General features: G+C 37.5%; 1 protein-coding gene across 1 annotated transcript in view; it reads left to right on the forward strand.

The window, feature by feature from the left end:
• The window catches only part of LOC306870222 (serine/threonine-protein kinase PAK 3-like), a 252,637-nt gene extending 239,170 nt beyond the window's left edge, over positions 1-13,467 (forward strand). Inside the window, exons 15-16 of the mRNA XM_079417359.1 lie at positions 12,802-12,939; positions 13,280-13,467. Of these exons, the coding sequence (XP_079273485.1) occupies positions 12,802-12,939; positions 13,280-13,285 (144 nt within the window). The 3' untranslated portion in view covers positions 13,286-13,467. The remainder of the gene's footprint in view (positions 1-12,801; positions 12,940-13,279) is intronic.
• Positions 13,468-13,851: the final 384 nt, after the last annotated feature.

Genomic DNA, 13,851 nt, shown 5'->3' on the forward strand with positions numbered 1-13,851 from the left:
CTGTGGCGGCCTGACAAATATCAATGTTTCTCCATTGAAAAAGTTGTTGTTGTAACTCAGCCATACAATATCCGATCTGCCCTAAACTTCACAAGTTTGATAAGAGTCCTGGCCTGAACACTAGAGCCTTGCACGGACCTAAAATTTAGGCTCTAGCATGGCCTGGCCCTGGCCCGAGATGCTCAGGCCCTAGCCCAGCCTGTGTCAGACAGCTTATCAGAATTCTCGGCCAAAGTCAAACCCGAGCCCTTCTCCCAAAACAGCTTATACTACTGTTTCAGCTATTAAAATAGTTCAGTTTTGTATGAAATGTCAAACAGTCATTCTTGAGAAGTGGGACAAAACAGGGTGCAAAATTGAAAAAATGAAACTTTGTACACAGACAAATGAAACTACATTTATGTATCTTATATGTACTAAGCTACTGAGCTATGCTTTGTTAAAAAAAAAGAGAAAAGTTAGGAGGTTGCATCAATGTGCTTTTTACCTTGGACTGTGTGATATAATTTCAACTTTATCTTTAACAGCATTCAAGATGTTTTAACATTTCAAAACACATTCTCATGTTAGCAGATAGATTACACTTTCATATTTGACCAACAATTCCACAACAAATATAAAATATCATAATGAAATATTGTCAAAATATTCATCTGACGGAGTTGACACATCTGACGGTGGTGATGAAAACCTGAATTTGTTGTCATTTTAACTATCAAATACATTGGATCAATCAATTACTGTATTAAAACAAACACAACAAACAGTGAGTTTGTTATTGTTTATAAAGCTTTTATTTAAGAGTCACATTTAAGTACTTTGATATATTATTGGAACACAAAATCTGACGGTGGTGACATCTGACCGTGTTGACAAATTTGGCTTTTCTTTCTCAAAACAAATAGAGTTCATGAAGTAGCCATTTAGTTTTTTCTGTTGATGCTAGATGCCAATGGAACCTGCTTCAGGAGAATAAAAATATCTAAATATTTCAAATAATTTCCTCAGAAATTGGAAGATGGTGTTGACATATCATGGTTGTGAGCAGGAAATATTAACATTAGGATTTAAAATATTCTAAAACTATAAAACTTAGCAGAGCCTGTCTGACAGTGATGTACTCTACGGAGAAGGATTGTGGCGAGGGGGTTCTTTAGAGTGACAGCTGCCCCTGATATTCCCTGATTTTATTACATTTTAATAAATGTCTGACGGTGTTGACAAAAAGTGGGGACACAACTTTGAAACATGCATGTATCACTGAAAAACAACCTTGCTTTGATATGAGACTTTATTAAGTGTTACTTTTCATAAGACAAGGTCTTTTTCATCATTAAAAATCATTTTTATCCATTTTATAGCATATGAATGATTGAACCCTTCTCTGTGGACACACTGTTTTAGATGTAGTGAGAAGACAATAAGTGTCATAGATTTCACATAATAATGATTAAATCAAATTGAAGCGGATAATGGTGTTAAATACATTTTATTAATAATCCCCATAACATTTACAATTGAAAATATGTTTTATTTTTAAACCTAATAGCAGTTAAAATTGCTGGACATGTTTTGTCCCATGTCTCAAGAATGACTGCAAAGTGACTATTTTGTTTCATTTTTTTTTATTAAGTTAATTTAGAAAAACATTTGGAGCATTTTTTAATTTGTTAAATGTAAGTTTTTGTTTTTTTAAAGTAAGGACCAGTGGCAGACATGCTATGTTTGATCAATTTAGCTTTCACAAATCATCATGATTAGTCTAAAATTAAAATTCATATCAGGCATCATCACATCGCTGCCTGCATACAGCAAAGTCAGTCATATGTGAGGCTAATGCACAATCAAATCTAATAATCAAATTAATGGACACATCTATCTTATGATGACTTCTACAACAAACAAATGTTTTGTGCGGGACACAGTAAGAGAGGGAGGCGGCGCGGTGTCAGCGAACCGCCAAGCAGCCTAGTCACTCCTTCAAAATGCGCAAACGCGCACAGACAGCCACACACACTATTGGTCTGGTGACGGCGCACCAGGATTTGAATAGGCTACAGTCAGAAAACATTGTGTCAGCTTTAAAGTACAAAAACGGCTTATTCGCTCCTACAAACTGCGCTAGGCGCACACACCGACACGCAATGAGCATCTGGCGACGGCGCACTAGGATTTAAAAAAAGAGAACTACAAAACAGCATTTTAACCCTTACGAAATGCACCATAATCGCACAGATAGACATACAGTACAAATGTGGCAGAGGTGACGGTGCACCAGGGTATGGAAGAGAGAACATTTTGGTGTCAGCGCACAGCAGGCCTATATCCCACCATCAGACAACACACACAAGCCAATATAAGGGTTTTAAAAATAATAAATAAATAGTTTACGTTTTAAAGGGGGTGCTTACTTTTATTTGTAGACGAAGTCCATGCGTCTATCCCTCTGGACAAAGATGTCAATTCCCAGACAGCAAGCAGTGTTGGCCTGGATCCGGCCCACATCTGGCCTGCATGGATTTCACACGGGCCAGATGTGGGCCGGATCTGGGCCAACACTATGTTGCTGTCTGGGTTACTTTGTTGTAAAAGTCCTCTTTGTTGGGTGTATTTCTCAATTTCAAAAAAGCTCTTTTTTCTTCATAGGACAATGTTGAAAATCTTTTTAAGTAATAAATATCCATAATATCCAAATATCCAACGGTTCACAGCCGTCGAACTAGGTTGACAGCCAACGCTAGGCGCCGCTAGATGCAAAGTATCGGGAAGCGCGGATTGAGTGAGAGCGAGTGGATCACGTGACATGAAGCAAACTCGGTCTCTGCCTCAATGGTGATACTTAAAGACAGCATGAGAACTGACTGCGCATGCGCAAATCTACGTAAACTACGTTCTATGGACCAAAGAGGCACTGCTAACATCTGCCTCAATGGCCATGGCCTTGAATTTCCTGCATGAAACAATGGTTTTTAGGAGCAAACAATGGCAAAATTAGTATATTATATGTGTATTCCTGAAAGTTTTTGTTACAAAAATTAATATTTGGAATAAAATAAATGCAATTAATAATGTGGTTTGTGGTGAATTAATAAAGCTCTTGGAATTAATAAATGTAATGTCAACATTGGTGAGGCACTGCCTACCCTGCCTACCCTGACCGCACCTCCCTGGCTACTAATAACCTGTACGGCTCATTAAGGAGAAAACAGTTGCTAGAACTGCTATAATCCTATACCAATAGGGAAGATGGTGATGGTCAAATAACTACATTAATATAAAGGTAAAATGGAAATGTCCTAATAGCATTAGGAAACTAAAAGGAAAAGTAAATAAATACATTGATTTAATAAAATTTCAGAATTAATTAAATCAACTTAGCTGAATTGGTACATTCAAGCTAAACAAAGGTAAATAAAGGGAATAAAAATCAAAAAGAGGTAGAATAAAGTCAAAATAAAAATAACAGTCCCACTTTATATTAAGTGGCTTTAACGACTATGTACTTACATCAAAAAATAAGTAAAATGTACTTACTGTTACGGGGCAAACAAGACGTGAGACGTGCGGATCCATATGCAAACTTTTATTTATAAACAGTCAATTGACAGGCAGGATCAAACGACGGCAGACAGGTATGGCATGGGCAAGACACAGAGTAATCCTAGCGTGGGTCGACGATCAGTGAACAATATCCAATAGGACGAGGCAGAGAGATAATCCAGGTACAAGCAAAGATCCAAACGAGGGGAAAACAGAGTCCAAACGGCAAGGCAAAGGGGTTAATCCAGGAGACATGGGCAGGAATAAAAACACAGGAAAACAGGCTAGGCAAGACTTGGAACGGCTTGGTAGAGTAGCTATCGACAGAGACTGTGACAAATGCTAAACAATACTCGGCAGTGACAGAGAGGAAGTCCAAGGCTTATAAAGCGTGTGTGATTGGATGTCAGTGCAATGGATGATGAGAAATGGAGTCCAATGTGCTGTGTAGTGCATGTAGTGAGCGGGTGACCTCTGGTGGTGAACAAATGGAGGTTCATGGCCTGGATTCGTGACACTTACTGTGTTCAAATTGTATTGCAAAACACTTATGCTGCTATTGAGGTGGGATATGGGTAGGTTTATGGGTAGGTTAAGGTGTAAGGTCAACAGTGTAATTGTAAATGTAATTACAGAAATTAATTACAAATGTAAATACATGCAGGTATTTTTAGAAAATATGTACAATGTAAATACATGCATGTACACAATAAGTGCATTGTACTAAATCAGGGGTGTTCCTAACTCAGTTCCTGGAGGGCCGCAGCCCTGCAGAGTTTAGTTCCATCCTTGCTCCAACACACAAACCATGTAGTTTTCAATTGAGCCTGAAGGACTTGATTAGCTGGATCAGGTGTGTTTAATTAGGGTTGGAGCTAAACTGTGCAGGGCTGCGGCCCTCCAGGAATTCAGTTTGACACCCCTGTACTAAATTTATTTATTTACAGGGGTATTAATTAATTTATTCATTTAAATGTAATTACATAGTCGTTAAGGCCACTTAATTTAAAGTGGGACCAATAACACAAAGTATGTGAGGAGGGGCCAACCTAACTGAGCCTAAACAGTAGGTGATAGCACAAACAGGAAATGAAACCAAGTATGAGGGGAGAGAGAGAGGAGTGGTTCAGATGTTACACTTTAGTCGGATGCTAACAGCTAACAGTTGAGGGAAAGGGCTAGTTTATATGCTTGTATGGCTGCTAAAGAGTTAGCTTTGGCTACACTCAGTAGTTTCTTTACACAAGGGTCTGTGACGTGTGTTGTTATCATATTGAACCAGAAGAGCCTGCTCGCACTTTCCGGGGTCAGATGTTGCTAAGAGGCCGGTGCAAGTTTACAACATGTGCAAGCAGAGCAGCACTTTTCTGCTGCTGTAAACATGCATAGGAAACTTACAGTTATGACATATCACATACAACTTCATTCACAAATCAAAACAGCACATTCACTTCACAGACAATGGAAAATTACTAGTTAGCTAGGCTTGAATTATACCATTAATTCACTATTCAATTGTATCACTTCAATGACTACAGTGATATGCGATGGTTACAAGAAAGTCTTAACTCAGGGAGATGAGGAACATCGCTCAAATCACCATTTAAAATAATATCATGTAGTGAGATTTCTTCGTCGCCCAGTTTTAACATCACTGCAAGTGGTATTTCTTTGCCAAGCAGATTAATTCATGCCACTAATCTGGGATTTCTTTGTTAGAGAAGATTTACACATTTAAAGCTGAAAATGATCAGCTTCATTTATTCTGGTACCATTTATACGGGCAGCTAATCTAAGATTTCTTCATCAGAGCAGTCTTACGCTCTACTACTAACAGAAATTAGGATTTCTTCGCTAATATCAGGTTAGTTTTGTATCGTACAATTTAAATGCATTATAGCATTGAGAACTTTTTACTGCTCGTAGTAAGGCACATTCAAGCTATAGTCTATCTGACTTTATCAGAAGCTGCATGTGTAAGATGTTAAAACAATTTGCGACAAACACAAGAGCCAATGGTGACTTTCACTTTTGGAGGGAAAGTTTAAAACTCTTTGTCTTCAAGCATGGTATTTTGCATATGTAATGGGATTGGGTGTTGATGCAAAACTACTAAAGATTTTTAGAACACTAAAATGTTGCATATATATCAACATTTAATATACACTCATTTAGATCATCAGAAGACGGATTCATAGATACTAAACATGGTATAGGTGAGATTACATGAACGAGTGGTTCTATCCTAAACAGTATACAACACAAAAGACAATATACAAGAACAGTAATAATATACACAATGACCTCAGGATATGTCTGTTAATTCAGGTTTGTCTGTGAATGAATAGGGAAGAGTCCATTTCTATGACATTGTGTGTCTTTCCTACGGGTAAATGAAGTGAGTGTTGCTCTGCCCGCATTCCTTTGAGCAATAAAACCAGTGTTATCAAATGGTAGCCCTGGTAACTGAGCCTTTTGGGGTGTTAGTTGCTTTCGGGGGTTGTCCACAGAACTTTTAACACTGGCTTTTTTATTTTATTTTTTGAGTTAGGGGGTTCGCTGGATTATTCATTAAATACAATTAATAAATTTGTGTCTGTTTAGTCCAAACGCTACATCAGTCACTTTGCTTAATCCAAAGCTACTTTACTCAAATTAGTTCAATATTTAAACTAGCTGAGAACATTTACTAGAAACACACAGTAACATTAATCACAGTTTATTCGCCATAGTTTAGAAAATCGTAATAAAATGACAACAACTCATATTTGTCACATTTGTTGTTTGTCATTTGAGTTAAACTGTGTCAGAACAAATTCATCTTGATGATGTCAGATACACAATTAGATAATACCAGTTTAGGTCATCCAGTTGCAAAGCAATGCTACATTTTGTTCAGTCCGTGGTGTAAAAAGTTTGCAAAAAAAAAAAAAAAACACTTAAGCAAAACATGGTCAGGTCAAAGTGTCTGAATAATTTTTGTTCCCAAATTTTTATCAACTTAAACTGGTAGTCTACTGTATGAAGAATTGTTTGGTATAATATGTCACAGTTTACTTTATTTTGCTATTCCCACTTAAATGAACTATAGTGTCATGCACCCACTAGTAAAAAAAAAATATAAAAAATTATGTCTGGTGTCTGAATACTTTTTTGCATTGACTGTAAAACTAAGCAATATGAATTGAGCTGTTTAGTCCAAATTTTCTGAAGAGAACTGTATGTTTTATACAATATGATGAACAGATTAGATTTAGACTCTTATTCACATATTTGCATAGATCAGTGAGCATAAACAGAAGCTCAACCGTACTTGCTTGACTTGGGTTTGGAACGACATGAGGGTGAGTAAATGATGATAGAATTTTAATTTTGGGTGAACTATTCCTTCAAGGATTCAAATAGGTACTTACCTTCTGCAGGTTGAAACTACCTGTTGGTAAAAATCATGTGTACAGTAAACAAACCATTTGAATTCGTGCTCTGCATTTAACCCATCCAACGTGCACACACACAGCAGTGAACACACACCCGGAGCAGTGGGCAGCCATCTATGCTGCAGCGCCCGGGGAGCAGTTTGGGGGTTCGGCGCCTTGCTCAAGGGCACCTCAGTCGTGGTATTGAGGGTGGAGAAAGCGCTGGACATTCACTCCCCCCACCTACAATCCCTGCCAACCCGAGACTCGAACCCGCAACCTTTGGATTACGTAACCTTTGGATTACGAGTCCGACTCTCTAACCATTAGGCCACAACTTCCAAAAACCTTAGGGTTAGGTTAACCACGACCTAACCCCGACTTCCAAAAACCTAACCCCATGTTCTTTTTGATTTGAACATCATTCCACAGCCATATCACCCTGCAGCCCAAGACAGGTTGCCCACTGAAGCTAAGCAGGGTTGAGCCTGGTCAGTACCTGGATGGGAGACCTCTTGGGAAAACTAGGTTGTTGTTTGAAGAGGTGTTAGTGAGGCCAGCAGGGGGTGCTCACCCTGTGGTCTGTGTGGGTCCTAACACCCCAGTATAGTGACGGGGACACTATACTGTAAAAAGCACCGTCTTTCGGATGAGACGTTAAACCGAGGTCCTGACTCTCTGTGGTCACTAAAAATCCCATGGCACTTCTCGTAAAGATTAGGGGTGTAACCCCGGTGTCCTGGCCAAATTCCCTCCACTGGCCCTTATCAATCATGGCCTCCTAGTAATCCCCATCCACTTGATTGGCTCTATCACACTCTCCTCTCCACCTGTAGCTGGTGTGTGGTGAGCGCACTGGCGCCGTTGTACTGTGGCTGCCATCGCATCAGCCAAGTGGATGCTGCACACTGGTGGTGGTTGAGGAGAGACCCCCACATGATTGTAAAGCGCTTTGGGTGTACGGCAATACACACTAAAAATGCGCTATATAAATGCATCATTCATTCATTCATTCATCATAATGACAAAGATTTTTATTTTATTTTTATATCCACCTGTAGCATTAAATATAAACTAAATTAAATGCCCTTTAGCTGATTTTAATATAATACCAATTAAACATTTAAAAATATTAATTAATCTCAATTTTTTTGCATATTTATTAGTATGAAGTGAAAAATGTTTAGACAGGGCTATAAAGGACATGAATACAAAACATAATGTTACATTCATTTGTTACAGAAAAAAAAGATTTTCTTTCCTAACCAACCATGAGTAGTAGTGTGGAATCGCGGTTCGCGATCGGATGACCAGCACCAGCACACAATCACAGACACTCTGACTCAGACATGCTTTTTTTTAGCATCTATAGGAAGACATAAACTGTTGAAAAGAAATGAATGAAATGCATTTATTTAGCAATATTCGTAGGCTGTTACATTTAATTATTGATTATTATTAGTGTATTTTTTATTACAGTGTACAGAAAATGACAACCCGAATTCCGGAAATGTTGGGACGTTTTTAGAAATTTAAATAAAATGAAAACTAAAAGACTTTCAAATCACATGAGCCAATATTTAATTAACAATAGAAGATAGAGAACATAACAAATGTTTATACGGAGAAATTTTACACTCTTATCCACTAAATGAGGTCATTTCAAATTTGATGCCTGCTACAGGTCTCAAAAAATTTGGCACGGGGGCAACAAAGGGCTGAAAAAGCAAGAACTTTGAAAAGATTCAGCTGGGAGAACATCTAGCAACTAATTAAGTTAATTTACATTAGATCTGTAACATGATTAGCTATAAAAGGGATGTCTTAGAGAGGCAGAGTCTCTCAGAAGTAAAGATGGGCAGAGGCTCTCCAATTTGTGAAAGAGTGCGTAAAAAGATTGCGGAATACTTTAAAAACAACGTTCCTCAATGTCAAATTGCAAAGACTTTGCAAATCTCATCATCTACAGTGCATAACATCATCAAAAGATTCAGAGAAACTGGAGAAATCAAGGGATAAGGCTGAAGACCTTTGTTGAGTGCCCGTGGTCTTCGGTCCCTCAGACGACAATGTTGGAAATCATGGATGCTGTGTCCTCCGGGCTTTAGAGGAGGGAGACCTTCAAGCATGTTATCAGCATTCAGTTCAAAAGCCAGCATCTCTGATGGTATGGGGGTGCATAAGTGCATACGGTATGGGCAGCTTGCATGTTTTGGAAGGCACTATGAATGCTGATATATAGGTATATAAAGGTTTTAGAGCAACATATATTCCCCTCCAAATGACATGTATTTCAGCAGGTCAATGCAAAACCACATACTGCAGCTATTACAACAGCATGGCTTCATAGCAGAAGAGTCCGGGTGCTGAACTGGCCTGCCTGCAGTCCAGATCTTTCACCTATAGAGAACATTTGGCGCATCATTAAACGAAAAGTATGCCAAAGACGGCCACGAACTCTTCAGCAGCTGGAAACCTATATCAGGCAAGAATGGGACCAAATTCCAACACCAAAACTCCAGAAACTCATAACCTCGGTACCCAGACGTCTTCAAACTGTTTTGAAAAGAAGAGGAGATGCTACGCCATGGTAAACATGGCCCCGTCCCAACTATTTTGAGACCTGTAGCAGGCATCAATTTTGAAATGAGCTCATTTTGTGCATAAAATTGGAAAATTTCTCAGTTTAAACATGTTATGTTATCGATGTTCAGTTGTGAATAAAATATTGGCTTGTAGTAATTTTAGAACTATTACTTTAATTTTAGCTTTTAGGGAATCATTCTTAAGATTCAATATTTATATTATTAATTGATTTTAATCAAAATGTCCAACTTATACCTTATTAACCATACCTCATTAACGACTTGTCCAGCAAGCATTAAACCTGTATGCCTTAACAATTCAGATTAATTCCGTGGCCACAGTACTAATGAATTGATTAGGTAATGTTGATATTAGGTAATCTTAGCATAAGTAAACTTTGAGCGTCGGTAACGCGATCTTTGCCAGAGATTTTGCCAGTGATTGAAAATCACAGCAACAGGCAAGCGATTTCTTAATAGAATCAAAGTTTATTTCACTACTCTAACAAAACAGAATACGTAAACACACACACACATTGCAGGCAATGAATTGTTTTGATCTGAAGAGAGTTTTAGGTTCTAATGCTCGTTTTCAAGAATGCTCTAACATCAACCTGAGGGAATCACAGCATGGAACTTCACTATCTTTACTCTTAAAGATGAATACAACCAGTTTCCAGCAGAATTAGGAAATATTGTTTGATTTTACTTGCTCTCAGCTGAGTTTCCGTTCCTTTGCTGTTGCGAGGGAATCCCGGTTTGAATTGGCGGCTGATGTGTCGTCACAGGGAACCCCTCTCGCAATTGGTTGGTTTCTCTGTGAAGTGATGACACTCTTAGGAAGTTGGTTTCAGTTTTCGGCTTCAGGTGTTAAAGTTTCTTTAGAGGTTTGACTGAGTCTTGGTTGTTGTTCAATGCTCGGCCATGATGTTAATGGCAAGAAGCGCTTAGCAGCGCGATCAGAGCAGGAACCGAGGTTTCAAACAACGCGTGAGCAAGCAGAGAGAGCTGAGCCAAAGTTGGGTATCTGTCTTTAACGGGCTGATTTGGCATCCACCCACGGGCGACTGACCCAATCGGATTCTTCCTGTGGCGCGGTGCCCCGCCCTGCACTGCTTTTTTTTCCGTGCATACATTATCTGTTCAGTTATTTTATCACATGAAGAAATTATTGACAGCAGATTTCTATTCGTGTTGTAATCATGCATTATGATGAGAAAAGTCAACTTTCATCCACATCAGATTATTGCTGATGAAATCAGTTTTCATTCGAAATCAAGCATGAAATATTTTGCATACCCAAAGTACATATATCCATTGTATCTATTATGCGGTTAAGCCATAGATGAAACAATCCTTAATTCTAAATAATCACACCAAGCATGTGAAACTAAACAATAGTGATCGGGAAAATCAGACATCAAAAGATTACAACAATACCATAGATTCCAATAACACAGCAAGCTTATGAATTACATGAAAATAACCGTAATATATATTGTAAATATATTGTATATATTGTTTTCGAGTATATTGCTTCAATAGCACAAACTAGTATAATTTGTCCCTTTTAAAATGTTCTAATTCAAAGGTTTGAGTCTCTTTGTCTGTTAATACGCAGAAAAGGCGCGTTTAGTTTGGAATGTGCAGAGGGCAGAGGAGAGTTGTTCGAGGTCATGAAGATATCAAGTTTGGGGAGACCTGGAGATTTTCTTAGCTCGGACATCGGTTGTAAAAACCGTCTCTTCTAGGTGATAACATCATTGAATTACTGCGTTAATGGTCAGGAAATCAGGGATGGTTTGTGCCGGAATCTCTCCAGATGACAATGTCTTTGCCCTGTTCATTTTTATTTATGGTAAAACCGGTCGAACACTGAAGGTTCCAGAAGACATCCAGATGTTCTTCTCAAATATATTCCCTATTTTTATGGTCTCAGGAGATAAGACGATGGTTATCCTCTTAGACAGGGATGCGTCATTAGGCTTGGTCCCTTTCGGACTGAAAGGAGGAAATCGACTAAGTTTCCTCTTTGGTATGCACGAGTCTTGGTTCAATAAGACTCTACACGCTCATGTGATTTGAGATTCTTTTAGTTTTCATTTTATTCAAATTTAAAAAACGTCCCAACATTTCCGGAATTCGGGTTGTAATATTGTATGGTAGTTTACTAATAAATCTATGCATTATGTTTGATGTAATGATTTTTTTTATATATATATATATATAAGGAAGAAGAAGATATATATATATATATGGGAAGAGCCACGATAGCACTGTATAACTGATATAGGCTTATGTTTTATTTATTTTTTTCTTTTCATTCGAAATATTTCCAATATTGTACTGTAATTAATACATGTTAACTATATTAGGAAATATCTTGATTCTCAAATATGTGCAAGTAAATGCGTTTTGCATCTTTATAGATTGTTATTTGATCAATAAATGGTGACTACACATAAAACCCCGACTTTTTACTTAAGTACCAGATATGGGTGTCATGCCATGAAATACAAAGGCAGTTGTATTAAAAACATTTTATGTGAATTTAATAACAATACTAATTATAACACTTTTATTTTACAGAGGGTAAAAAACATTTATCAAATAAGATTTTCATTCAGTCTAGCCAGAGTTCAGGCACTCTAAAAAACTCACATTAAAATCACTGAAGCTGTTTACACTGTGAAATGAATATCGTACTTACATTCATAAGCGATCAAGTTAACAAAACACCGCATTTCAGTGATGACTCATCTGAATGTCTCTGATTGGCCATTGCATTCATAAGCTCAACAGAATTGTGTGTGATTGGTTATAATACAGCACTGTACAAACGCGTCTGTCTCTGGCTCAGCGCCAGCCAAAGCGCAAACACAGATTTGAATTTAGCAGCTGATTCTGTGCCGCACTGAACCATCTAATCACACCGGTGTGATTTGTATCAAATATAATATAATATTTTTTTGTCTTTTGGAAGCTGCATTCAAAATCCACTTGGGTCAGAAATCTGAGGGGGCACGTGCCCCCTCACTTCGAATGGGCATGACGCCTCTGAGATTTACCTTAAAATTATTACCTTAATTTTTTTTTTATTTTTAGAAAATTAGTCATTTACAGTGTAAAAATTATTATAATTATTGTTCTATTATGTTAATTGTTTTCCCTTTTGATAGGCCCTATATTTAATTGCAACATTTACAGTGTAAAAATTATTATAATTATTGTTCTATGTTAATTGTTTTCCCTTTTGATAGGCCCTATATTTAATTGCAACAAATGGCACTCCAGAGCTACAAAATCCTGAGCGGCTATCCTCATTGTTTCGAGACTTCCTGAACTGCTGTCTGGAGATGGATGTGGACCGGAGGGGGTCGGCTAAAGAATTGTTGCAGGTAACAAACTAAGTTTCAGACATCTGTATTACTGTAAATTCCAGTAATTATAAATTGAACTCTGTCATATTTCATGACATATGTGACCTGTGCTGGCAGAATGAGTCACAATGAGCAAATTTTCAATAATGAGTTATTTTTATTTTTCATTTTTTCATTAAAAGACCTTCAAAATGATTTATGATTTGTTAAGAATCGGACAAAAAATGACTGAGCTACACCTGTTTGAATTCGATGGATTCAGCTAAATAAATTCAGGGTGTTTTCACACCTGTCTTGTTTGGTTTGATTGAATCGAACTCAAGTTCATTTCCCCCCTTGGTGCGGATCTTTTGGGCAGGTGTGAATACAGCAATCACACTCGGGTGTGGGCCAAACAACCGTACAGAGACCCAGCTGAAGAGGTTCCTAACGAACTCCGGTACGGCTGAATGGATGAACCAATGAATGGATGTCCTTAGCACACGTGTGGTTTTGTTTACAATTTCTGTTTCCCTGCAAAATGGCAGGTTGAAAGCGAACCACACCAAATAAAACAAAAAAAAACAAAACAAACACTGTATTTGGTCCAGACCAAAGGAAGTGAACTAGCGGACTTTCCTGGTGTGAATGCAACCTCTACCTGATTTAAAGTTTTCTGAAGTTACCAAAGCAAAATCACCTAGCAACATTACATCTTTTCCCCCACTTTTTTTTAATAATAATCATTACTAGATTAATAAATCACAATATACCTATTTTTTTTATATGATCTTTGTTATTATAAATAAAAACCGATGCAAAAAATAACAAATATAAGAAAGAAACAAATGTATAGTGTATTAATTTTTACTAAACATAACATAAACTAAACATAAGTATTCAAAAGTAAGAAAAACAAATAGTAAAATGTAAAAATCGCTTTTTGTTACA

Source organism: Barbus barbus (assembly GCF_936440315.1).
Source record: "Barbus barbus genome assembly, chromosome: 5".
NCBI lineage: Eukaryota > Metazoa > Chordata > Actinopteri > Cypriniformes > Cyprinidae > Barbus > Barbus barbus.